Source organism: Acipenser ruthenus, chromosome 31 (genome assembly GCF_902713425.1).
Source record: "Acipenser ruthenus chromosome 31, fAciRut3.2 maternal haplotype, whole genome shotgun sequence".
Taxonomy (NCBI): domain Eukaryota; kingdom Metazoa; phylum Chordata; class Actinopteri; order Acipenseriformes; family Acipenseridae; genus Acipenser; species Acipenser ruthenus.
This window is the reverse complement of record NC_081219.1, coordinates 7,660,430-7,686,760: the sequence shown is the minus strand read 5'-3', so window position 1 is coordinate 7,686,760 and position 26,331 is coordinate 7,660,430. Positions and strand designations below refer to the sequence as shown.

Sequence of the window (26,331 nt, the reverse complement as noted above, 5' to 3'; positions counted from 1 at the left end):
ATTAATGACATCACACAGGGGTCATCTTCCTCCAAGACAGACCTGCTGTCCTTGAATCTATTGCTTTTATAATAGGTAGGATTGTGTGCACTATGACAAGACAGCGACCTTGGCACAAGGCTAATAGATTTCGAAGACATCCTCACCCGGGAGCGGGAGATCTACCTTGGGGGAAGATGGCCCCTGTTGGATGTAATTTATTTGTGTGCTCTTTGATCAAATGGACCCCAAAGGCAAAAAAATCTTCTGTAAAAATTGTAAGTAAACTGTGGATAAGATGGACTGTAATAACCCTACAGCAGCCCTTTCTAGAGAAGCTCATCCAGTACCCCTTGTAATTGATGTTGGTTTATCTCTCCAGCCCTGCTGTACATGTATGACAATGACAGTGTGCATTACCCCCATACAGTCATTCTGTCTCAGTGACTCTCTCCCACGCAAGTCCTGATCCATCTCCATGATCCCATGGGCACTGACCTGTACTTGCATTGCTTAATCAATCATTACAGGAACTAAAACCCTTACTTAGGCTAAACAAACACACAAACAAACAAACACACACACACACGTTATAGTGCCTGAAGTAGTGCGGTTTACACAGTTTGTAATCTGTACCTACAAATCTAAATTAAGCAGCAGCATCAGGATAGCAATGTGGAAGATCAAACCCACGTGTGACCCCATCCCTCCCACTGTACCTGCACTGTTGAATCCACACCCCAAGAAGAACCCTCGCACCTCCGGGGCCTCTCCCATGAGGGGCTTGTGGTCAGCCGTGAAAGATTCTGGGGGAAAAATTAGACTGTTACCAAAAGCTGAATTTAGAGCAACTACTGTAACTCGCCCTCCCTCTCAGCAGAATTTTTTTTTTCCCAGACAGATTAAACAATTGCATACACACATGGCGTGATGGGCATTAATGACCAGACAAGTAACCCCTCCAGTAACCTTCAGTGTTCTTCAGATATTGTGCTTGTGTGAAGCGATTTGCCAAGCTGCCTAAATCTTATTCAGGTAAAGAGCACTTTATCCATTGATTCACCAATCATTCAGAAAATTTGCAGGACGCACTAATCCCGTCTAAGATTCTCCTCTTAGTCAAAATACAACTAGATACTACATGATTTCTACCAATAGCATTACCAGTTAAACTCCAAGATTGTCGACAACATATACAGTATACACAGAGGAAACTCCAGGAAGGCTCATGGAGCACTGTTATTCTATGAGTGAGGATGGCTGAATAACTAATGAGCCCCCTAATCTGATTATATAACAAGTACAATGTATGGAAAAGTTAAAAACTTAATTAAACAACTGAAAATTGTGAGTTTATTTCCTTATATCAAGCTTTGTATCTACTTATCAACACAATATAATTTGGAACAGAGTGATTCACTCTGCCATTGGATTCGAATGAATGCAAAGTATTGTAGATTTAAAAAGATATTATACTGAAGCCTTTATAACAATGAGAGTTAGAACATGGATAAGCAGCAGTGGCACATGAAGATCCAGAGCAGGAAATTAAAGGAAGAGCAGAGAAAGGAAGGACATATAATTTATTCGTATTCCTTTAAGTGCACATTAGAGTGAGGTGTATGTAAGTCTAACCTGGATGATGAGTGGAAGTATTTATTTTGCATTTCATTTTTTGCAGTGCATAAAAAATAAATAAATAAATAAATATATATTTCTTGACTTCAGTTAAATTTATCTTCCACTGGGACACGATGTCAGATCATGTAGTTTGTATTGTAGAGACATGCAGCTATTCTGTGCAGATCCACAGAGTACAACCGGTGTACTGTTTTATCAAGATCTGGTTAAATCAAAAAACATGGACTGTTGGAGGTCCCTGAGGACTAGCAATAGGAGCCATGGCTAAAAGATGCAGGATACACTAACTCCTCAGCTAGGGTTTGAGACTCATGGCTCCCAGCTGCCACGTCAGTCAGCGAGCAGCTTCAGAGCGAGCAAGCTCTGGCTCTGGTGAAAGTGCCGCTGTGTACCTGTCATGTTTCATTAGCCTGGGATGAACGTGCAGGCCAGCTTCCCAGGCAGTGCTGATCTAGATCAGGCCCAGGGGACAGGCAGCAGCTTTCTCTACTTAAAGCTCCTCATTCATTTTTAATCTACATTCTGCCTCCAACTTGGGCTCTTATCACTTACCGGCTCACCACTGTGGAGATACATGCAACTTGTATACTGAAGGAGACAGATTTACAGTGTGGTCCACACATGGTGTGTAATAGTGAATTGATGTACTACTGTAACACACAGAAGTCTTAAGTCCAGTAGCAAAACATAACAAGCATGATCAAAATACCTTCGGGCCAGTATTACACTGTCATATGTATTTCCATGGATTGACGCATTTATGTATTATTATTATTAGGTATGCAGGAGCCCTTATTGACTTGCATTGTTATTGTGATTTGCTACAGCCTTCTTCTCCAGGTCATCAATGCAAACGGGATCATGTTCTCAGTGGTTTTACCTGACTAAACAAAAGGAATATAACTGACTTCAGCATCATAAAAGAAACTCCTTTTGCTGTTAAACTGCCTGTGTATTGAAATACTACTTTAGGGTGGTCTGAGACGTATCCAGGTACAGCGTCTAACTTGCTCTAATTAGTGCAGTCTTGATTTAGTGTTGACGGTCTAGAAGGCAAAGTTGCAGTCAGCCATTAGAATCCAACCAATACAAGCAAATGTGGTTGCAGTTTGACAAAGACTGGAACATCACTGCTGCCTGTCCCTTGTTAATGTTATACAAAAGTGCCATGGGAGGCAGGCAGACAGACAAGCAAAAGGTGGAGAGCCAAGCAGGGCAGTTCTGTCATTTCAGGCTGTGGCTTCCCAAGAAGATAGGCCAGAGGTGTCCAATCACGGCCCTGGAGGGCCATGCCACTCCAGGTTTATCAGGTAAAATGATATAATTAACTACTTCAGGGAATGGATGGAGGTTTACTTGGTTCAATTAAACAATTGAGCACATGGTTGGAACAAAGACCAGGAGTGGAAGGGCCAACTTTGGCCACCCCTGAGAAAGGCAGTATGTCAGCATCTGATCACTTTTCACAGCTCCAGATTAAACAGAAAAGAATGAATATCCAAAGAAGTGTTGCAAATCAACACATATTCTAGGGTGTGTTCACATCTCGATGGACAAACGCAGGTTGTGAAAACAACCTAGAAAAAGGTGAAGTTATATTAGAGAACAGCACAAATGGAAATTCTCACCAAATCAGGGTTTTATTAAATCATTCAGGGTGGTTTCTTTGAGGCCAATCATCTTTTGAATTGGGTCAGCCAAATTTGTGAAAAATTGATTATCCAAAAACTGAACATTGCAGGTTAAATCCAGCTTTAGACGTTGTGGGAAAGTCTGGGGTAGGGTAACCGAGGGGAGGTACATTGGTCGTACCACCAGAATTCTGTATCCTATTTAACTCTGCATGGTAGATGAGATTAAGAGATGTAGTTCTGCTGTCAGATCTAAGGAACAGAAAACTACATCTCCCAGAATGCAACAAGGTAAAAGACTGATGGTGTAAGACAATCAACTAATTGTCTACAGCTGAGGGTCATTAATTAGGAAAACCTGTATATAAGGCCAGGCAAAACAGCCCTTGTTGGGTTTGTTGCTAGACAAAGCAAATACTGTTTGTTTAAAACAAAAGTGAATAATAATGTGTTGTGTAACAGAGAGGAGAAGGAATCAGCCTTCCCCTCTACAGCTGTAGTATGTGAACATGACCCCAAGTTTAGTTAGTGCTCAGAGAGAGCTGGGTTTTGTTTGTTTGTTTTGGAAAGGTCTTTGTTTTGCGTTTAAAAGGATCAGACGCCCTATTTGACTGTCTTCAATAAAACAGCATTATAGAGTGCTATACAACATCTCCGGTGTCTGTCTGCTTTCCTGGGTTCCCCCAAAAGAGGTGATATTGTGGTTTAAGTACCCCAGCCACACTACCTACATTTTTAGGCAGCACAAACAATTCTAACAGCAGATTAAGCAGTGAAATATTTATCTGATTCTCCCTTTTTGTTGTGTATCCTTTACTTATACATATGTTTGTTTACCGTCTTTATGAGGACTCTGCATCAACTCCAATATATAGTGTATTGTAGATTTACAGTACACTCCCACCCCCACCCCCAACACACACAGGACACACAGATATTACTGTCCTGCTGTACAGAGGTTGGAGATGTCCATTACCTGGCCCGCAGACGGTAGATTTAATACCGGTTCTCTCCAGTGCAGGAACACGGTTGATGGCTCCCTCTATGTGCTGAGTGAAGACATCCCAGTTCAGATCAAACAGACTGAATGCAAAGCGGTCGGAAACCTTCAACAGAAACACTTTGATTAGCTTTAGCACAGCTTTCTCCTCATCGTTGAGGAGCTTCATATTTGAGGTGAAACTAGTGGGTGGTGGCCAGCTACATACAGATACAGTGTGTTTAGATCATGATTGGGCAAAAAAATAAAAGTACTATTTTGTATCTATTAACTGAAAAAAAAAAAACGTCACTTTGGAGTAAAGACCTTGGCACATGTTCTGAATTGCTTAAACTGTGGGTTACAATGACGTGAATTTACATTGCAAGCAAGATTTTTCCAGTTTAGTCAAGTTCATGCAGACAATGAACCATTTTTTACATAATGTAAAAGCATGCCAAGAGACCCTTAGAATCTCATTCTTCATAAAGACAGCACTTTTCTAAGCTTTCTGAGCTTTCCTAAAGGTTCCTATTCAATAAAACCAATTTGTCTGCCAAATATTTTGAAATCCTGACAGTTATGCCAGTAAATGCTGAATATAGAAAGGTTATTTAAAAAATAGCCTGCATACATTTAGTAGGAAAGTTTTAATAAAACACTTTATGGATTTTGTGTGACTTGATCTTCTAAATGTAATTCCAAAATAATCATGAAAACAAAAACTAGCTGACATCATACAGTATATTATCAAAGAAGATTTTTTCTGCAGTTCCTGTAATTAGGGATTTAGTGCTCCAAAACACTATAATAATTGATACTTTCACTTTTTTATTCTGGCTGTACATTTCTACATGAAATGACATATTGTATACTTTATATTTTTCAGTTTAATATATTGCAGGCAGAACAATGTAGTTATTTTATTTGTTTCTTTTTTTAACCACCATCTTTATATTCATAGAGAATATCAGCTGGCAATGGCCTGGATGCCAACTGGCAACTTCACAACTCACAGGCAAGCACACCAGCACTGCTCGTAGTGGTGCTTTCTGCAGTGACAAAGTGCACAGTAACACTTTAAAACAATGGCTGCAAATTCACATGAATTTCAATAGTGCTTCATAGGATTGCATAGGAGTAACATCTGAATACAAATGTTTCGTAATGTAATGATTTTTGTAGTCCTGAAGGCCACCACAGGAATAGCAGTAACACACTGGATCATAGGAGTCTGCGGCCATTCTTTAAAGTGTAACCAAGTTTACATGGGCTGGGGAATATCATGAATATGAGCAATTATTTATTTATTGTAGGGCTGTGCTCAATGAGGTTCCTTTACAAGCCATGCCTGCTTCACAGTTACTGCAGTGCTTGACTTTCATAAGTTAGTGTTTTTGTAAATGATTTTGGTTCTATTGAACATTTCTCAGTGGGACAGCATTGGAGACTGAAGTCCTATGCATTGTTCACAGAAGTAATGTGAGCTAACCTTCAGGCTCCCGTCAGTACAAAACCTGCCCTGGAGGGACTCGGCCCCTATGCCCAGCCAATTACTGGCTTGTCTTTTTAAGACCTACTGTAATACTCTACTGTTGGTGTGTTAAAGCCAGTACAAACCATTTGTTTTGCAGTATGTCCAGGATTATACAACAACCAGACACTATTCTCACATTGTTTTATGGAGGTCAGCCATTCTGTTATAACTCAATAACAGAAAAGATTAAACAAATTAACAACAACTGTTCCAAAACCAGTTCTTACTGATAAATGCACCACAGGGACGATTACACCCTACTCTCAAAAAGTTAACCCTTTCAGTGGACTTCAAGGATTATTTCAGACAAACAGGTAAATAAATAAATAACTATAAAGCGCTCTAATATCGGGTGGTCATAAAGTCCATTGGCCACTTTGCAGTGTCATAGCTGGGACATGGTCTAACCTATTATCGAGGAGGTTGAAAACAGCCAATCCCAATGCAAGCGTCTTCACGTCAAATTGAATCCATCAGTATGGATTGTGATTGAATAGCACACCGATAAACATGAGCCTTGAGGTGACCCCATAATCAGTAATCTGCCAGGAAGAGATCGGGGATTAAGGTGGCCGCTCACTGTAAAATCTGCTAATGACTTGATAATCACCAAGCGGGTGCATGCAAGCGTGATGTCTCAGTTTCAGCAAGTGTTTCCACAGGGGTTGCTGACCGTCCACGCCATGACTGGTCACAAACGCTTCTTCAATTTCACAGCCAGATTTAGTGCGGTTTGTGCACTACAGGGACCTGGACAAAGACCTTTTTGTGTGTGTTGGCAGTGCAAGGCTTTTTCTGCAATGTTCCCATTTTCATCTGAAGCCAGCATCCTGCTGCAGCATTTCCTTTTATTTGATGAATTATGCAAATTAGGGCTACTTCTTACTTGTTTAACATTGTTAAAAATGTGGGGTTTTTTTTGGTTTTTTTTAGAAAACTCACTTCAAAGTTAGCTTCATCTACTGTTATAGACAGGAATATATTCGGTACTGTTGACTACAGCGGATATATGAGACAGAACTTTGAAAACACATGCAAGTGCACGCTCTGCTTTCCTCAATGCAACTAGACAGGTGCAAGTACCTAAAATACCAAAAACATGAAGACATGTCTGTCCTGTCATAACTAATCCGGAGCTGCTGTTGAGCGTTATGCTAGCACAAGAATACAGGCACTTAAAGAGTATACAATACTGCCTTTGCAGCAGAACTTTATAAAACTAGAGGAACACGCTTTCACATTTATTTATTCATTTGTTTTTGTTTTTAAAAAGATACAGAGACTGAAATTACTTTTCATCAACATCCAGACTGATGCACCACCTTACCTGAGAGGAAAGAAAATGGAATACCTAACCTTCTAATATTGCAACTCCATAGAAAGTGGAGCTTATTTTACCAGGTTGTTGGTAGGCTTTTTTTGTACTGTCCTTTTAGCATTGTTATGATGTTTACAATCATTCAAGTAGTTATTACTGCAAATACTCAAATTATGTGTTCATACCTGTCAACTCTTACGGGTTTCCTGGATTTCTTACGTTTTTTTTTTTTTTTTAAGTTTTTAAGATGAAAATCTGTCAAGGAAAAACACGCAGGGCATGCGCACAATCTGACGCAGGGCACACATGTCATGGATTGCTTCCTTCAAAAAAAGGCTGAAATTCGCAAAAATGCCACCGCCCTAAAAAAATACACAAAACTGGAAAGTTGTACAGTGGATGGTAACTTAAAGAATGGGAGGACAAACCTGAATTTCATGAAATGCAAAATCAATTGTGATGATACTTGCTTCAAGTTAAAAGTAACCCCAGCAATTCTTGAAACAGCCAAAAAAGCTACAAGTGACTACAACAAAGCTCATATTTAACTCCTGCACCACGATACACTGGACTTCATCTTGACTCCAGTTCATTATGGATCATGGTTATTGTAATGTTAAAGATGTTAAACGATGAAAAAGCTTTTTTCTGCAGATTTCAATTAATAAACTGGGAGAAATTCTGTATTTTTTCTTTCATATTTTTGATACTATGATTTTTCAAGTCAGAGATATGAATTTCTTAAGGTTTGGAAGCATTCCTTAAGGGTTTGAAAGCTCTGGTATACAAGCTGGGTTGACAGGTATGTGTGTTCATGTCCTTTGAGTCAAGTTCAGGAGCTGTTCCACTCTTAGTTGTTTGCCAAATATGTAACCTGGGCTAGCGCCATCTAGTGAACATATACAAAGGATCTTTTTGTATTGTTGGCCATAACACAGCTGTGCATTCAATGGTGCCGACTCTTACTTGTTGAAAAACATTTTGGCTGATCTATCTTGGACTTAAAATGTCTGTCAAGCAACTCGAACAGAAGAGCAGTTCCTGAACTTGGCTCAACGCGCCTTAACACTGGAAATATCAAAATGAAGAAAATAAAAAACAATTCAGGATTACATTATAAAAAGGCAAAGGGACAAGTAATTGACCGACTTTCTGATACTGTGAGGCTTATTAGAAAGTTTATGAATGAGATGAGGCAATTCAGCCAATCAATGGTCGTCCGGTTCCTGCTGCATAGCAGATTGATCCCAAAAATTTGTCAAGTTGGGTCTTAAGTCATTTTTGCAGCCCCACAGAAACCAAGACATGCAGCATGTCCAATCATCAGCACCAAGTGGAACACCAACAGCTAGTTTCACAGGGCTACATAAGGTCTGAGAAAACAGCTGTAGGATTTCTACTGAACACCTTAAGTAGCAACAGATGTACATACCTGCTGAAATGGTTATTGAAATATGCATTTTTCATGTAAAAATACAATCCTTATAAATGACCAGTATGACATGCAGTATAAACATATGGAGCACAATGTACACAGACTGAAATGCGGATTAATAATACTCCAGATGTTCTGTTTTCCTCTTGTATTTTTCATCAGAAAGTTGACTTAGGGTCCCAGCCCAGTCTTACCTCATCCCAGAAGATCGGGTTAGACTCATAGCCTCCCACAGAGAGAGCATCGCCTTGGAGACGCAGGTACACAGAGGCATCATGGTCCCGTACATTAGGCATGTTCTACAAAAGAAAGAAGACAAACGCATTGTACATGTACAATTTCTGGAGCTCTATTCATAATGTAGTTTTACACCTCTGGTAAGTTACTGTATAGCCTAGCAAACTGTCCTGAGTTTTAGGATAGTCCTGAAAATCTGAAACAGCCAAGCAGAATCAAAGCCCTCATATCACCACTCAGCTTTCAAGTATATAGTTTTACCTCAATATACACCTTTTGGTCCCCTTCTGACTTCTGATTTCAATCAAACTCCTTTCAGTAACAGATGCATGGATATCAGGCACACTGTCAACATTTTAGCTTCATATCATTATATTTTTATGGCCACATAAAAATCGTACCCAAAGAACACAGAACACACAATTCGAGCCTTGTTCTTAGAAATGTACTTAAAAATGTACTTAAACTTTATGATTGATTTATACAAAATAGTTAGCATTTTCACCCTGTTTTTGCATTTCAAGAAGTAGTTGGTCGAACTTCCAACACCTCAAATTGTAGCCAAATACTTACATTTCTGTACTTCTAACACATGTTAATGTAACATTTCAGATATTTTTTGTATTGTTTTGGTAATGTTTTTTTTGTTTGTTTGTTATTGTGAATGATAATTAGCATGGAGTTCAAAGTGTGCAGCAAACCAAATTATCAAAATGATACCAAAGTGATGTGAAATGTTGTTCTAACACATATCAAAATAAAGAATGTGTTGTTGTCACAGTAGGGCAAGTTCTGAGGCATTCTAAGTTTGACAAGCTTGAAATCGATCATGTCTGCGACCCTGCCAATGCAGCTGTTAGTGCTATAGATAAAGTCAACCCAGGTCACTACTTCAAACTTCAGTACTAAAGGACGAGAGGGCACTAATGGAAGCTGAGTAAGTTCAGAACAAAAGCTAGGAATCAGTAATAAATGCACTGCACTGCTTATCAGATGAACCAGTAACATCTAAAACATCAGGATCATTAAAAGGATGCGCTTCAACTGCCCACTTTTCATTCTGAGCATCTCATGTTCTTGGTTGCTAAGAGCTAAGATATGAAGCTGCAGTATAATGTGAGCAATGGTGTCTAATATACATGTCTAAAATGAGTTCCATTGAAATGATAGGATGTCAGGGGGGGGGTTCAAAATGCCAACAGACTTTAGAAACTTCTCCTGGTGAATTGCTTTTTCACCCAATGCAGCTTTAGGGTGGAGAATACCCTTCAAGTGTGCAAAAATGTATAGGTAGATTGAGAACAGACACAGGTGACTGAACAGGGTGATACTAAACTGATCATGACAGAAACCAATTAAAACTATGAACAGAAAACTAGAACTCAAGGGAAGATACTTTCTCACTACTTTTGTTATTTAACAGTAGTGTACATTATGTATATAGCAGTAATACATGGATTTGAATAACTGTTCTGCTGTGCATCAAAATCAACCTTGTAGCAGACTGCCCTCTGCTGGCACCTGAAACGATCTTCACTTTACCTTAACAGCATTGACTCATAAGTCATAAGAATATTGAAGATTGCTCTCTTCACAGATGCTGAACTAAGCCTGGCACCAACAGATGTGGGTCACTAAATACTTAATTTCAAGCGAAAGTTGCACAGTTGCCACAGTAGCAGAGGCAGAGATTACAGCTGTACCCTTCAGTGGCCTGTTCTTAAAACATCACTCGTCACAAATTTTCTAAAAAGATAAGTGACGTAGAAGTATGTAAATCAACAGACATAGGTCGAGGGAACCAGAAAAACAAAAATGCATTTTTCAGATCAGCTGGGATCCTGTTTGGGTAACTGGACATAATCTTGTAAGTAGTTGCAAGTAATTCAATTCAATTGCAGTCATTGGCTGTGTACAAAGCAATGATAAAAGTCTGATTATGGTACTGCAGCATTGCTGTGATTTCAATTTGAGGTGCTGGCCCCAGTTGAATAGCTGCAGTCTTTCCAAAGCTAGCTAATTTGAATGGGTTCTATCTTTCGAATGCAAGCTCATCTAAATGTGAAAACAATGCACAGAGATCAATGGCCAATTTGTATTTTAAACAGACTCTGGGAAAAGATCATTTCACCATTTTTGTTAATTACCAGCATATCTTTATACATTTAAATAGTTTCACAATCATGCAAATACTTTAATTATCAAACCTGTATGCTATTTCTGGACAATAGAAGGTTATACATTTTTTGTATTTTACAAGTATTCCAGTGCTATCTCCGGCTCACTTTGCTTGTGGGGCAGACACAAAGAGTGTGGGAGAAGCCACCCTCAGCATGCTTTCAGACATCCATATTTAAGAAAGCACCCCCCATTGTTCTGTCTGCAGTGTGTTACCTGGATCCCCTCTATCCTCTCCGTCACCACGTAGGCGTGGTGCATGGCGATGAGCGGCACCTTCACTCCAGCCATCCTGCCCAGCCTCTGCGCCCACACGCCTGCGGAGCACAATCACAAACGCACTCACACCAGGGCTGGGGTCCGTTCCATTCGCAATTCCCATTCCCTTTTAATCAATTCCAATTCCAACTCCAATTCCTTTTAGGACACAGGCTTTATTGAGCAAACATATATACAACTTGTCAAACACATGGGAATGGGAATTGATTTTAAAAAGGAATTGGAATTGAAGAAAATGAATTGACCCCACCCTAGTTCACACACCACATTTCTTAATGTCTCTCCAGAAACATTATGAAATAACAAGACCGTGTTTGTAGGCATACTGTTGCAATGAATTATAATTATGAATGTGGTTTATATAGAAGATAAGCAGGTAACCTTTTATTTTTGTAAAATCTAGGAGGACCAGGCAATACTAAAATCATTCTTGTTATTTTTAATACAATAATCTCATTTTAATAATAATACAATGGTCCTTGTAATGTGTATACCAGATGTAACATTTCTGATGTCTAATTTCCTTGTAAACTAGTATGACAATTATTTAAAATGTGTGATTAGTGCATGACACAAATGTTTAATCTCAGTAGGGATGTACTGGTCTAAATAATGGGTTTTAGAAAAAAAATGAAGACAAACACAGGAAGAACATTTAAAAATGGATTCTGACAAAGAAAAACAGAGCCTATAAAAAGGCTGTATGTATGGCTTGCCTAATTAAAATCAAGCAACAATGTATCACTGTCTTTCATTGACACTAAAGGCCTGTTGCATGTTTTTACAGGAAATTTCTGGCAATGTAGTAATTAAAAAAAAAACAAAAAAAACCCAGATGATTAATTTGATGTCCACTGAAGTGATTTATACATAGTTTATAACAATACTAGTGTAATTTTCCTTTCACAAAGGAAGTACTGGAAAATCTCTGAAATAGTGTTTCTATTGGTAGCTCCAAGTCCAAAATAATACAGGAAAAAAAAGGTTTAAGAAAGGATAATTGGTTAGATAAGAACAGAAAAGCTGACCCAGTCTGCCGCCTTGTGGCAAAGAAACATGACATCTGAATAAACATCTATATGACAGCCAGCCAACAAACCATAAAGGAAGGCTTCACTGGCTGGGGAGTAGGGTGGACAGGAGACCCATCCCTTTTGTGTGGGTCCAGAACACTGGAAAACGACACACAGATACGAAGCACTCTATGTGAATGTGTACTGATAAACACCACGGATTAATCTGATGGATATGGGATGATCTGTAAAGCTGCAGTGTGCCACAACAATGTGCAATTTTGTAAATATCAATGTTTGGGGTTTATTTAAAACATATTCCACAGGTTAGCTGTTTGTTTATCTTACCTAAAGGGGTTATGGCTAATTCAATGATACTATATATCTTACCTGAGGCGCAATTCCTTTAGCTAGGACAATGTGGTATGTGCTCTTTATGAAGTTCATGTCTTACTTTATGGTAGTCTGTTACATGTACTCTTCCTGGGTCACTTTGTCTCAGCAGTGACTGTCATGTCATTGTCTAATGTCAAGCATTACAGGGGACATTAAGGAAAGCCACTAGTTGGTTAATGACAGAAGACATTGACAGGACGGTGAGAAGCCCATTCTCCAGGTGAAATGACCCAGGAAGTACAAGGCTATCTGAAAAAACAGGCCTGAAAAGAGAGCTTTCTTTAACCTAGTATACTTCATGTTTAGATATGTTTTAATGGCAATACAGCTTTGCTTGAGATTTAAGACCTAAATACTAAATGCAAGTGTATGACAATAGATTTATGTAAGTATATCATGCAAAATAATAAAAGAAATGTAATACATTAAAATGACAAATGTTTTGTCTGAAGTCTTTTACAATGTCTTTTATCGTTTTGAAGACACTGAAAAATACTTTTTTTTCAAACTACACTGGTCACTATAGCATTAACACACCGACCAGCTCCGATTACCAATATTCCACTGCCTGTAAAGGAAACCGTGACGTGTGTTACCTCCACAGTTTACCACACAGGGTGTGTGGATAGTGCCGTACTCAGTCTCAACTGCCTTCACTCTTTTCACCCCAAAATCATCTGTCTGGACCTGGACTCCCGTTACAGGACAGTTCTCAATTACCTGGAACAAAAAAAGAAAAGAACACACCTTGCATTAGGTTGTTTCTATTGTAACAAAAAGATGTGCCAACGGTCAATGTCTCTGCTGTTCTAACTGTATGACCAGTCTATTCACACATACAAAAAGTACTGGCTTTCTGTTAACTGTAATACTTTGTGAATATACTGTAGGCCAGAAAATTAGCACTTTCAGTATCTAGAATGTACTGCGTTGTACTAACAGCTAACTGGGGTTACACTATTTTCTCTCTCTCCAAAGCTGTAATGTCCTCCTTGAAGTGTGGGGGCAAGACCTGAACACAATATTCAGTGTGACTGACCAGAGCCCCTCCGGATTTTAGATGACTTCTAGGAACTACCTAAAGTTCAGCATTCACGGATCTCGAGGTGTGATGAGGAGCATGAGGAACCAACAGTTACTCTAAATATAAAGACCCAAAACCCAGAAGAGCCTTAAGCACAATTTTTAAATCAATCCTGAATTTAACAGGAAGCCAGTGCAGTGGTTTGAACCAGAGTAATATATTATGAACAAAGTGTGCGAGTAAGCAGTCTGGCTGCATCATTTTGAACTAGTTGGAGCCGACGCAGTTTAGAATCGGAAAGGCCAGCAAACAAAGCATTACAATAATCTAGCCAACAAACAACAAAAGCATGAACCCACATCTCAGCATCTACTAATCTACACATTACATAGACGTGCAGGGGAGATAGGGAATTGTTTCAGTAACTGCATTCTCTTGAAAGTGGCACAGTTTTATCTCAGAATTCAGTATCCTCTAGGAAAGTGGCACAGCTTTATCTCAGAATTCAGTATCCTCTAGGAAAGTGGCACAGCTTTATCTCTGGGGGACTATTCCGAAACAACATTTGTTTAGAAAATAAATCAAGCTGAAAGCTTACGGTAGCCCCCCTTGCAGTGGCAGCCCTGGCCAGGGTGGTGCAGGTTCCAGCTGGGTCCATGGTGCCATCCTTGGGAACATACAGAGTCCCGTACAGGTCTTCCACATTCATCAGTGGGTACAAATCCTTCGTCTCAGCGGGAGACAGCACATAGGATTCAATCCCATACACCTTCCCTAGCTGAAATAATGACCAGAAAGCCAGTTCATAAGGGAGCATTAACATCATGGTGCAATTTAAACTGGTTTTAAACTTCATTATAAGTCGCGTCCCAGTTGTAATCTATAAGCAAACAACTACACTTATCATTTTTCTGAGAGTGCACTCAGAATGTAATGATGTTCAAATCCCAACAGGTTCGATATAAAATCGATAAAATATATTAATATCAGTTTTGTCCGTTTTTTATTTATATTTAATGACTTTTAAGTGTTCAGTGGCTACCTCTAACAGTGTATTTTCTCTTGCAATCTTTATACTACAAGCAAAGAATACACAACAAATACACTCTCAACTTGATTAGAGGAAGCCAACAAACACTTAGAAACATACATTTATGTGATGAAAAGGCAACTTACTAATTTTGTAACATTTGTTTTTTAACCATTCTACTCTTTTGCCCTTAAAATCTCTGTTACTCTATGCAAAGCCATCTAATTTCACATGCTTGTTCTATGATTGATCAGCTGTAAAGTCTCCTCAATCATTTTTAAAAAGGGCTGCCTATGTTGTAGCGGACATACCGTCATGAGGCGCTTGTACTCATCCAGTCTCTGCTTGTTGGAGGCGATGAAGAGCCCCCCGTTCTGGATCCAGCCTGTGTGGAGGCCCGTTTCCTGCTCTAGGTCACTGCTCACTACCTGCCGAGTGTGGGCCAGCAGCTCCACCTCTACATCGCTAGGCCGCAGCTGCCATAACAGACCTGCAGAAAAGAACGCAAACAAAAAAAAATGATTTCAAGGGATATTTTATGTCTACATTTTCAATGTCAACATTTTCAATTTCAATGTTATTGAAATTACCTACCTATTATGTGTGCTCTCTGTTGTTGCTTCATATTTACCATGCTATGCTTACTAACTATTCCAACAAAAAATTCATTTTTACAGGCATAATTTCAACCACAATTTCTGAAGTAAGGCGTTTTGAAAATGACCCCTAAAGGTGTGCAGCTGTCATTTCTGTCTCCCAGAAACTGTATTTTTATACAGAGGTTTTTCAACTCAAAATTGTAGAGAGACATTAAACAACTAAGAAAGTCAGCAGTCGGAGTTGGTTAAAATGGGCAACGAATGCACCACCCTCAACCACCACAAACTAGCAGGTGTGGTCCACCACTTTTCCAGGATGCTGTACTTTCTAAATATCTTGTCACATTGCCTCCACTTACAATTCAACATAGGGCTTAACTTCTACCTTCTTACAATGAACAACCAACACATTGTCATTCCCTACCCGCTGTGTGCCAGGTGGTCCCAGCAGTCAGGCGGTCCCTCTCTAGGAGTACCACGTTAGTCATGCCCATTTTAGCCAGGTGATACACTGTCTGGCAGCCTAGGCTACCTCCTCCAATCACAACTGCATCTGCTGATTTGGGAAGAGGCTTGGTAGGGCCGCTGGTTTTGCCGGTTTCCTCTTTCAAGGTCTTGGCGTACGGGACGCTCTTCTCTGTGGTCTGTCCCGCTGCACTGCAGTACCAGCGGGAGGTGGTGGAGCGGGCAGCGCTCTGGACCGGCCAAAAGCAGACAGCACTGCGGACAGCAGTGCTTAGAAAGGCCATGGTCCACTCTTACCTACAACACATAGACAAGAGCAAAGGAGCACAGTGAATATGAATTGCACACACATGACTGAATATAGAGGTCATCTGGAGGTCTTCATTTATTTGTCATTACAGAACAAAAATGAATTTGGTTAGAACACTTTCCCTTGGGAAGTTTGGACATGCATTCTCCACAGGTAATGGTCTGCACCTGAGGTGGAAAGGGTTTTCAGTCCAGGTGGAATACTGTATATTTCTGTTCCCAACAAGGCTGTAAATATGTCCATAACATAGATCCCCTGCCACAGCTGTAAATTAAAAACTAGAGCTCTTCGTATGATTAAACAGATGAGGACCATGACACGGATCAGCAGCGTACAGAATAGTATACTGTGGGGTAACAATTAGCAATGTTTAATCAAACATTTTTAACCTTAAGTTAAACAAGGAATTGAGCGGTTTCTTCTTAAAATACATCACGAGGAAACTGACAATTTGGATGACCACATCCAACTGTCAGTAAATTTTAAACCCTATTTCGTGCATCTCCTTGCAAAAATAAGAAAGTAAGCATCATTTTTATTTGTGGAACACATATGTCCCTTGTACCTTAAAGGGTTAAGTGACTCCCCAGATACTGTATGTGCAAAAATTGAAGTTTCACTAATGATGTGCATTTCAGGAGAATTTTGGAATCGAGTCCGAACTGGGTATCTGGTTCCCAAATTATTTAGAAAAACATGTCTGCATGTCAATGTGTGAACTCATCACAGCCGCGATCAGTCAGTAGTCCAAAACAAGGACAACAAAACACAAATATATAGTCTAGTGGAGTGCATGTTTTGTTTTGTTTTTTCACAGGGGACTTAATTCCCAACGTAGATAACACTTGTTATATTTTGAGAGTATGCCACACATATAGACTCGGGGGTCTTTGGACACCGACTGCTACTGTGGGTCCTACTTTCATGACCTATAGGCAGCAATAGAATGTGTCCTCCATTTGGAAAATTAATATCAGTGATATCAAGGACTGTTGAACCTTTGTTTCTGTGCAGTGCTAGCGTAGTATTTCAGTAGTGCTTTTTAAACTGGACGACAACGTACTTTAGTGCTGTATCTGCAGTACATTGAACTCTGTCAGTGTGTGAAAGCAAGCTGAACAACATGCAGGAGGGAGTTTGAGTAGGAGATACTTTCTATTTGGTGTAATTTTCCACTCAGTTCTGGTACAGAGAAATTAAAGTTTAACTAACTAAATACAACAGCAGTAGCTTACTCAACTGATGCAGCAAATGTGAAACATTTGAAAATTTAAATTACCCCAAAGACCCACAGAAGTGTTTTGTGTTGGGAATTAATTCTCAACTTGTCAACAATCATGTGGATGCAACACAAAAATAAGATGACATTCTTGAAAATGATAAAACTATGTTGTAAACTAAAAATGTTTGTAAAATTGAGAATGTGTTCTGAATAAAAGTGGTGTATATTCTTTATAAATATAGTTTCTCCGAAGGACGCTGTTACCTTATTATAAGTGTCGTGCCTGTTTTTTGTTCCTCTCAAAAGGTTTATTGGTTTGCTTAAATTCATTTCACTCTGGCTTAGAGCACACATATATAATTCACCTAACCCACCAGGATACATGTCAATCCTGTGTGTACCCTTATGAGGCATGAATGTGACAACACCCATTTAAAAAATGCTGTTATAATATCTCATACATGCTGCTTTTTCTGTATCATAATCTGTGGTGGGGCAAATCCAGAAAATGTATATTTATCTTTAAAAAAAACCTCAATTTACAGACTAGCTCCTACAGCTTGATATTAACTGGCAGCACACCATACACAGTACATGCTTCTACATCATACTGAGCAATGATGTATGTTTCTTAATACCTGGAAAAAATGGCAAAAAGTCACTATCAATTCCTTTTTACAGCCACAACAAAACAATTACTTTAAGCAAAAAACAGTAACTGTGTCCAAATACATTTTAATATTAGGCAGATGCTTAATGAATTGGTTGGTTGTCAAAATAGAGGATCTTCTCACCAGTAAACAAATTTTCATTTCTATATATGTCTGTATGTATATGCTGTAAAAAGCCATGCTATGTATATATTTAATGAAAAGTTATTAACCAAAGACATTTGAACAAACCTGATTTTTATAAAATACAACCAATTTCATCAGAAATGATTTTGTAAAAAAAATATATAATTAAAAAAATAATTGTATTTAAGGCCTTATAGCCATCCTCTTTACAGTACCTTCACATTATACATTTGTGTATTCTTCACAATAAAGATCTGCATAAGCCAAAAATGAATCAACAAAGAGTAAAAGAACACTGGAAATGTTTCTGGGCACTTTGTATCACTCGCTTGATCCACAGCATCTACTGAAGGTTACAGAGTAACAGGTTGTGAAACTTGTTTTCTGGTTGCAGCTGTGCACACTGAAACTGAGAGGGAGTCGAAGCAGCTATTCTTCCAAGACTAAATGACACGTGGACAAAGCCCAGAAACCTTCCTTGTAACAGTTTAACAGATATTGACTGCAGTGAAAACAATAAAATGTAGCATCCAAAAACATCTAAACATGCAACAGATTTCCAAAATTCACTATGTCACAAACTATTTATTTCTGAATTGAAATAATACCAATTGCAATTCTAAAACTACAAACGGTATTTTAAATGACTGTTGTATGTTTAAATTGACATCATATTAAGCAGTTGGTACCCAACTTTTTTATTATTATTATTTGGAATTGCCAATTATTTCTTAGTTTCTCCCCAATTTGGTAAGTCCAATTATTGTTCATTTCAACCTGGCTTACTGCTGCCACTCCCGCGCTGACTCGGGAGGGAGGAAGACGGACGCACGCGTCCTCTGAAACGTGTGCTGTCAGCCGTTCTGCTTTTTTTTTGGGGGGGGGGGCAACTTACAGGCAGGCCCGCAGGCGCCCGGCCAGTCTACAGGGGTCGCTGGTGCGCGGTGAGTCGAGGACACCCTGCTGAGCACTGTCTCGCTGGTTCTCAGCGTCTCTGCTTTTTAGCTACTGCATGTGATCTAAGCACTTTCGACCATGGAGACACCAGTAACCAGCGCATACACTGACAACACTTTAAGGGGAGTCAGACAGTAAGACATAACAGAACACTTTTTAAAAATATCAATACGTTTACATCTTTGTTGTTAATATACTCAAACTGTGCTTAGATAAGCGTTGCATCTGTAAAAACAATTCACTGTTTCGAGTGCCATAAAGAATGTGAAAGATAAAAATTAGAAGGCTGGATGTTTCTGTGGAAGTGAATTTGTAATTATGAAAACTTTTCTTACATTATGCTAATGTATAATTGTATTACTTTTCTTTAACAACATATGCTAAACTGAAATCACAAGCCCTTTTCTAAGTGTTATGGTTGAAATACTATAATTTACTAATTGTTTAAATGATTGATGTGAAATCAACCGTTTTCTGTGGATTCATAGCATAAACTGTGAATTCATAATTAATAATTTATCTGCCCTACACTCCCCTTCTCTTCAAAGCCACACAGCCACTTCTATTTAGAACACGGTTTTAGTTAGAAGATATATATATATAATTAAGCAATCAAAAGATGAAAGGGTGACATCACAGAAATACCAGCACTGAATCTTTTAAAAATAGTAAAACCTTACAAAAATGAAAAGCAGTAACCAGAAATTGATAGTAGAGGTTTTTTTTTAATCAATTGTAGGTCAGTAAATAAGTAATTTGTATTGGTCATACTATATTTGAAATGTGTGTCTACACCTACAAATGACAGGTTTTAATGAATGCACAGTTGCATTTGGACTGTTAGGGTTCCCCTAATTTTGATTGGGGTTGACCTTTAGGCCCTAGATAAAAGGTAAACAATGCCACTCTCCTTTTTGCTCTGTACACATCCTCATACCGTTTACACTCCCAATATACACAAGCCTTACACAAGTTTCTCAAAGCCAAACGAATGAGTTACCAGAAGCCATATGGAAATCTGGGGCATTTGTGGTCTCATTGGTGATGGGGGTGACCCTTAAAGTTAATGGCAAGTTCGGTACTGTTCCCTTATCTGCAACTGGATACCGTTTTAATGATGCATCCAACATGTTGTAAAACCCTTGGCAAAATGCTCTACCAAACAACACAGCTGACCCTTTCTGACAAGGTTCAACGTTATCTGTGTCAAGTGAGCAGGGCATTTCTGAACAGTACATGCAGGTAAACACGGTACTATTTACTTTCAACTGTGGTTGTACTTCATTTACTCTTCTGATGCGCTGTACATTCACAACCCCCCCCCCCCCCCCCCCCATTCTGAAGTAGCACTGTACTGAAGTAGCAAATACGTATCATTGTAATTACTGTATCACAAATATTATAAAAACCACCACCACATGGTTCATTACACAAGCGCATGCCGTGTACGTTGTTGCAGCCACACATGTACGACCATAAATGGCTACTATAAGCTACCGTTTGTATGAGCAGTTAATTGCACCAATGTGCATTGAAAGAAACAATATAAATGCATTTTTAAAGAAATGCATACGTGTCATTAAACACAGGCTAGCCTTTGTATAAACACTGCATTACTTCTTTTCTAAACATTTTTTTTTGTTCGCAAACGCCAGATTCATTCTGGCAAATGTACTTACCATGCGTTCACAAAACGAGCTGTTAGAATCCAGGGAAAAGCAATAATATGGCAAATGTGAACACTGAACCAGTTCCGAGTTTCTACAAAACAAACACTCCAAAGCATTAGGGGTGTGTTTAACTGTACAGACGAGCAAGCACATTCTGAATTAAAAGTAAACACAGCTCTTCCTGCGTACACTGGAAACGTAATTCCTATTCGTTTTCAGAATTTCAGACCTTACCTTTTTATTTTATGTTTATATTATTTTTTCGCGTCCAAAGTATTTCACTTTTAAAAACTCAAGACAACACACAGCACACCGCGCAAGTATGTATGCAGCCCCAGAGTCGAGCTGAGCGGCTGCAGCGTTAGAAAGTACTAATGAGGTATGCACCGACAAGACCGCTGCTTATGACACACCGCTGCAAACCTCGGTAGTTTTCTACATGCTTATAGAAAGCATAAACAAACTGATTATGTTACAGGATTGGGTATGTGTATGATTGTGTGTGTGCGTCTTGAACCCTAGAAAATGGATGTGGCCTGATGATACTGTGACCTTTCAAATATGTTGGCCCCCATCTTCTCTGTAGTTTAAGAAGAGCCTAAAACTACAGTAAAAATTACTGGGTAATGTGAAACTGCATAAAAGACCTACACAGCAACTATGGAAATTGACTCGTATAGCTTTGTGTAGAAATAACACTAACACCATAAAGACTTTTCCTTGAAACAGTTGGAAAGAAAAAAAAAGTTTATATTTCTACATAGCTTACAACTGAGTGTTTTTCTGAAAAACAAAAATAAACACTACATTGAAAGTGTTTGTTAGGCAATACGTGTTTATACAGCACGTGTTTCTTTCAAAACTGCACATTTGAGGCCTGTATTGTGAATGGAAGTGTATGACAGGTAAGATTCATGAAAGCATTGTATTAGCTGTAACCCCTTTAATCAAATTAACAGGGAAATATTGGTTGCAGTTTATAAATTCACAATACACATTTGTTGTTAATGGATTACTAATCTATAAAATGTAAAACTAAGCAGCAGTAGTTGAGAGTAGTTTAGCCAAGAATAAATAAGATGCATGAAAAAGTAAAGCATAATATATTCATACATGACCTTTTAACGACCCCTTCTGCAGTTGTGTAGAGGGGGCCAAATAGAGTTTACAGCATTACATGACCTTTTGGACTGAAGCAATGGAAGACAGGTTAGTCAAATAGCAGTTAACAAACAGTGACTTTAGCTACATATACTGTAGGTAAAGACAAATATATGAGAAGCATAGGGATTTGAAAAATTATATATTGGAGGAACGACTATGAGAATGTAATGAAAGGTGGAAGCTGTTCACAGTTTAAACAAGTGAAATTAAGGTTACATGAACATGTTGCATTGCCACACATCCCTGCAGGGCATGAGCTGCATCTGTATTTGTGTTTGGTCTATTTAATTTTACAATCATACAGTATGTTGACATGAGAATATACAGAAACAGGCACAGAGAGAGAGAGAGAGAGAGAGAATTCATAATTTTCACATTGTTATTTTGCTATTTAGCCAGTGTGTCAGAATGTCTGTCATAGGATATTTTTCCTTTTTTATATCATCCTCCACATACCCTTTGCGATGCTCTGACAATATTGTGTTAATTATGAATCACCATATATATCAACAAGAGACAGGTGCCACGAATCAACGCACCTGTATATAATACGCTCTGACCGGCAAACTGTGTTTGTGTGTAGTGGAGGAGAAAAGGACTTGGAGGACGGCAGGCGTACAGTGAGTGAGTGAGTGAGTGAGTGAGTGAGTGAGTGAGAAAAAAGGACAATCAAACAAACAAGAAAGGATTTACTTGGCAACAACTTTGGAACGGAATTGGACCTCGAGTAGTGGATTGGACTACTGGACTGAATGAGTACCCGAACCTGGTAAAACAACCCTTTTTCTGAACCTGAACCACGAGACTGCCAATGATTGTTTGTTTTGGTTAATTATATGAGTTAGATTATTTTCGTTTTGTTTTATTTTCTTTTCATTTAAAAAGAAGTATAATCTGCTGCCTTATTGGAGCAGTGTGGAGTAGTGGTTAGGGCTCTGGACTCTGGACCGGAGGGTTGTGGGTTCAATCCCTGGTGGGGAACAATGCTGCTGTACCCTTGAGCAAGGTACTTTATCTAAATTGCTTCAGTAAAAACCCAACTGTATAAATGAGTAATTGTATGTAAAAATAATGTGATATCTTGTAACAATTGTAAGTAGCCCTGGATAAGAGCGTCTGCTAAGAAATAAATAATATAAAACTGGAAATAATTAAATATACAGACATCGTGCTGTTTGAAATCATATTACAATCTCTCCGTGTCTGGTGTTTTGCATCTTACCACCTGTCTATCACAACCAATAATTATCCCAACCCTGCACCGTATATATATAACACACACTCTGTTCAGATTTCTCTTCCAAACAAGTCTTAATTCCTATTCTAAATCCACATTGCACACTGCAGGGCACACTCCAGAATGGAAAAGGATCTTCCATCTATATACATCTACATAAAGCATGTTTTATTATGATAGTAGAGTTCTACCTGCCAGGGGCTTTTTAAAAAACATAGATGCTGCCTGTCTCCCTGTCTGTCAGGATAGATACCAGGAAGTAACATATTCTACATAAAAACAAATAAGCAAAAGACCTTCCTCAAACTAGAAAGTTGCCATTAAGGAAGGAAGAACATGCATTTCAAAACCTTGGTTCTTACTCCTTTAGCAGGAGAATTCAGTGTACCAGCCACAGTCCTAATGCATACTGTATTTAGATTAAGACTGACCCCTTAACCCCCATGTGAAAGTTGAGCTGCTTTTTATAATAGATGGGTATATTGCTCTCTGTGCTCAGCTGTTTCTCCCTCCGGATCTCATTCACTTTCCCTTCTCACAATCTTCTCATCTTAGATGCACCCTGCCTCCTCCTCTCATCCAATCAGAAGCTCAATCCCCACCTCCTCCCCCAGAACAGCAGCATTCAGGAGGGCAGGACGGGACTCTGAACCACATTCACCAGGATATCCACAGAGTTTCCAATACCAATGGCTGAATGTTTCTATAAGGCTAATCCAAAATCTTTTACTCATGAGTTATTTAAATAAACTTTATTTTGAAGAGCTAAATACTGTTTGGCATTGATAAAACTGTAATAAACTGTTAAAAAGTTACATGAATAGCAAATATTATTTAGTTTATCAAAATTCTTTAAATTATGAAATGTATTGATTTATTTAAATAACTCAGTTATTTATATAAGGCATTAACAATGATAAACTATGCATTATTTAATCTATAAATAAAGAAGTACATACAGTACATACTTTCCTAAATACACAAAGAAATAAATAAAAATAATATAATAATAACAAGGGTTTGGAAAAATATATAATGCATATAGCAGTTTGTATGGTAAAATATTACCAAGTTTTAGACTGCCATTTCATTTTCCTCTATATTGTCTAAGCTAGCTGCAGTGCGTCCGGTAAAGGGCAATGCATGGTAATTAAAATACTTTTGCTTGGTACCTAGTGGCAGCTTTGAGCTTTGTGTTTTTCAGTTAATGCTGTGTAAGTTTGTTGTTGCAGCTGCACAGGGCTGTGGTCTAAATCTGTAAACGCATTTACTCTCAATAATTCAGCCTGAAACAGCACCCACAGCCTTCACATACAGACGTGCTCAAATTTGTTGGTACCCCTCCACAAAAAACGAAAAATGCACAATTTTCTCTGAAATAAGTAATTGGCATCCACCATTGTTTATTCCATATTTAATAGAAATCAGACTTTGCTTTTGATTTTTTATTCAACATAATATTGTAAATAATAAAACAAATGAAAATGGCATGGACAAAAATGATGGGACTGCTAACCTAATATTTTGTTGCACAACCTTTAGAGGCAATCACGCAATCAAACGTTTTCTGTAGCTCTCAATGAGACTTCTGCACCTGTTAACAGGTAGTTTGGCCCACTCTTCCTGAGCAAACTGCTCCAGCTGTCTCAGGTTTGATGGGTGCCTTCTCCAGACTGCAAGTTTCAGCTCTTTCCATAGATGTTCGATAGGATTCAGATCAGGACTCATAGAAGGCCACTTCAGAATAGTCCAATGTTTTGTTCTTATCCATTCTTGGGTGCTTTTAGCTGTGTGTTTTGGGTCATTATCTTGTTGGAGGACCCATGACCTGCGACTGAGACAGAGCTTTCTGACACTGGGCAGTACGTTTCGCTCCAGAATGCCTTGATAGTCTTGAGATTTCATTGTGCCCTGCACAGATTCAAGGCACCCTGTGCCAGGCGCAGCAAAGCAGCCCCAAAACATAACCGAGCCTCCTCCATGTTTCACTGTAGGTATGGTGTTCTTTTCTTTGAAAGCTTCATTTTTTCGTCTGTGAACATAGAGCTGATGTGACTTGCCAAAAAGCTCCAGTTTTGACTCATCTGTCCAAAGGACATTCTCCCAGAAGGATTGTGGCTTGTCAATATGCATTTTAGCAAATTCCAGTCTGGCTTTTTTATGTTTTTCTTTCAAAAGTGGAGTCCTCCTGGGTCTTCTTCCATGGAGCCCTTTCGCTCAGAAAGCGACGGATGGTGCGATCAGAAACTGACGTACCTTCACCTTGGAGTTCAGCTTGTATCTCTTTGGCAGTTATCCTTGGTTCTTTTTCTACCATTCACACTATCCTTCTGTTCAATCTATTGTCAATTCTCCTCTTGCGGCCACGCCCAGGGAGGCTGGCTACAGTTCCATGGACCTTAAACTTCTTAATAATATTTGCAACTGTTGTCACAGGAACATCAAGCTGCTTGGAGATGGTCTTGTAGCCTTTACCTTTACCATGTTTGTCTATTATTTTCTTTCTGATCTCCTCAGACAGCTCTCTCCTTTGCTTTCTCTGGTCCATGTTCAGTGTGGTGCACACAATGGTACCAAACAGCACAGTGACTACTTTTCTCCATTTAAATAAGCTGAATGACTGATTACAATATTGGAGACATGTGTGATACTAATTAAAGAAACTGATTAGTTTGAAATATCACTATAATCCAATTATTTATTATCTTTTCTAAGGGGTACCAACAAATGTGTCCAGGCCATTTTAGAATATCTTTGTAGAATAAGCAATAATTCCTCTCTTTTCACAGCTGCTTTGCTTTATTCTATGACATACCAAAGGCATGCAAGTATACATGATAAAATAGCTTTTAATTTCATCACTTTTCAGGAGGAATGAAGCATTATTTCAATGAGCTGTAAGGGTACCAACAAATTTGAGCACGTCTGTGAAACAAACCTTTTCGGTTATGAAAGTTTTCAAAGTGGTTGACTATCAGAGAGTCCACAGTAATCCCCAGTTTTCTGGCGAATCCACTGTTTTATATTTGCAGTTAAATTGAAAATTAATCAATTCAAATATCAAAGAGTGACGTCATAGACATGTTAGTAAAATGTTAAATGTTAATTAAAAAATGTTAATGTTTTTGTAAATGTTTGTGAACAGACCTCTACACTTCCTTAAAACAAGTATTGGTACAGATACATAATTAATAATGAATGCAGAGCAATTGGGATGGGACATTCCTTGAAAG

At 38.7% G+C, this 26,331-nt stretch overlaps 1 protein-coding gene across 2 annotated transcripts in view; it reads right to left on the bottom strand.

Annotated features, from left to right (window-relative positions):
• LOC117396956 (sarcosine dehydrogenase, mitochondrial-like) overlaps positions 1 to 21,184 on the bottom strand; it is a 121,667-nt gene extending 100,483 nt beyond the window's left edge. Inside the window, exons 1-10 of one of the 2 annotated variants that reach the window (XM_059005306.1) lie at positions 20,932 to 21,184; positions 20,707 to 20,788; positions 15,701 to 16,038; positions 14,989 to 15,167; positions 14,246 to 14,425; positions 13,220 to 13,343; positions 11,152 to 11,252; positions 8,715 to 8,819; positions 4,228 to 4,357; positions 699 to 785 (exon numbers count right to left, since the gene is read on the bottom strand). In XM_059005306.1, coding sequence (XP_058861289.1) covers positions 699 to 785; positions 4,228 to 4,357; positions 8,715 to 8,819; positions 11,152 to 11,252; positions 13,220 to 13,343; positions 14,246 to 14,425; positions 14,989 to 15,167; positions 15,701 to 16,025 — 1,231 coding nt within the window. In that variant the 5' untranslated portion in view covers positions 16,026 to 16,038; positions 20,707 to 20,788; positions 20,932 to 21,184. The remainder of the gene's footprint in view (positions 1 to 698; positions 786 to 4,227; positions 4,358 to 8,714; positions 8,820 to 11,151; positions 11,253 to 13,219; positions 13,344 to 14,245; positions 14,426 to 14,988; positions 15,168 to 15,700; positions 16,039 to 20,706; positions 20,789 to 20,931) is intronic. The other variant, XM_059005307.1, reaches the window with a different exon arrangement.
• Between the last annotated feature and the right edge of the window lie 5,147 nt (positions 21,185 to 26,331).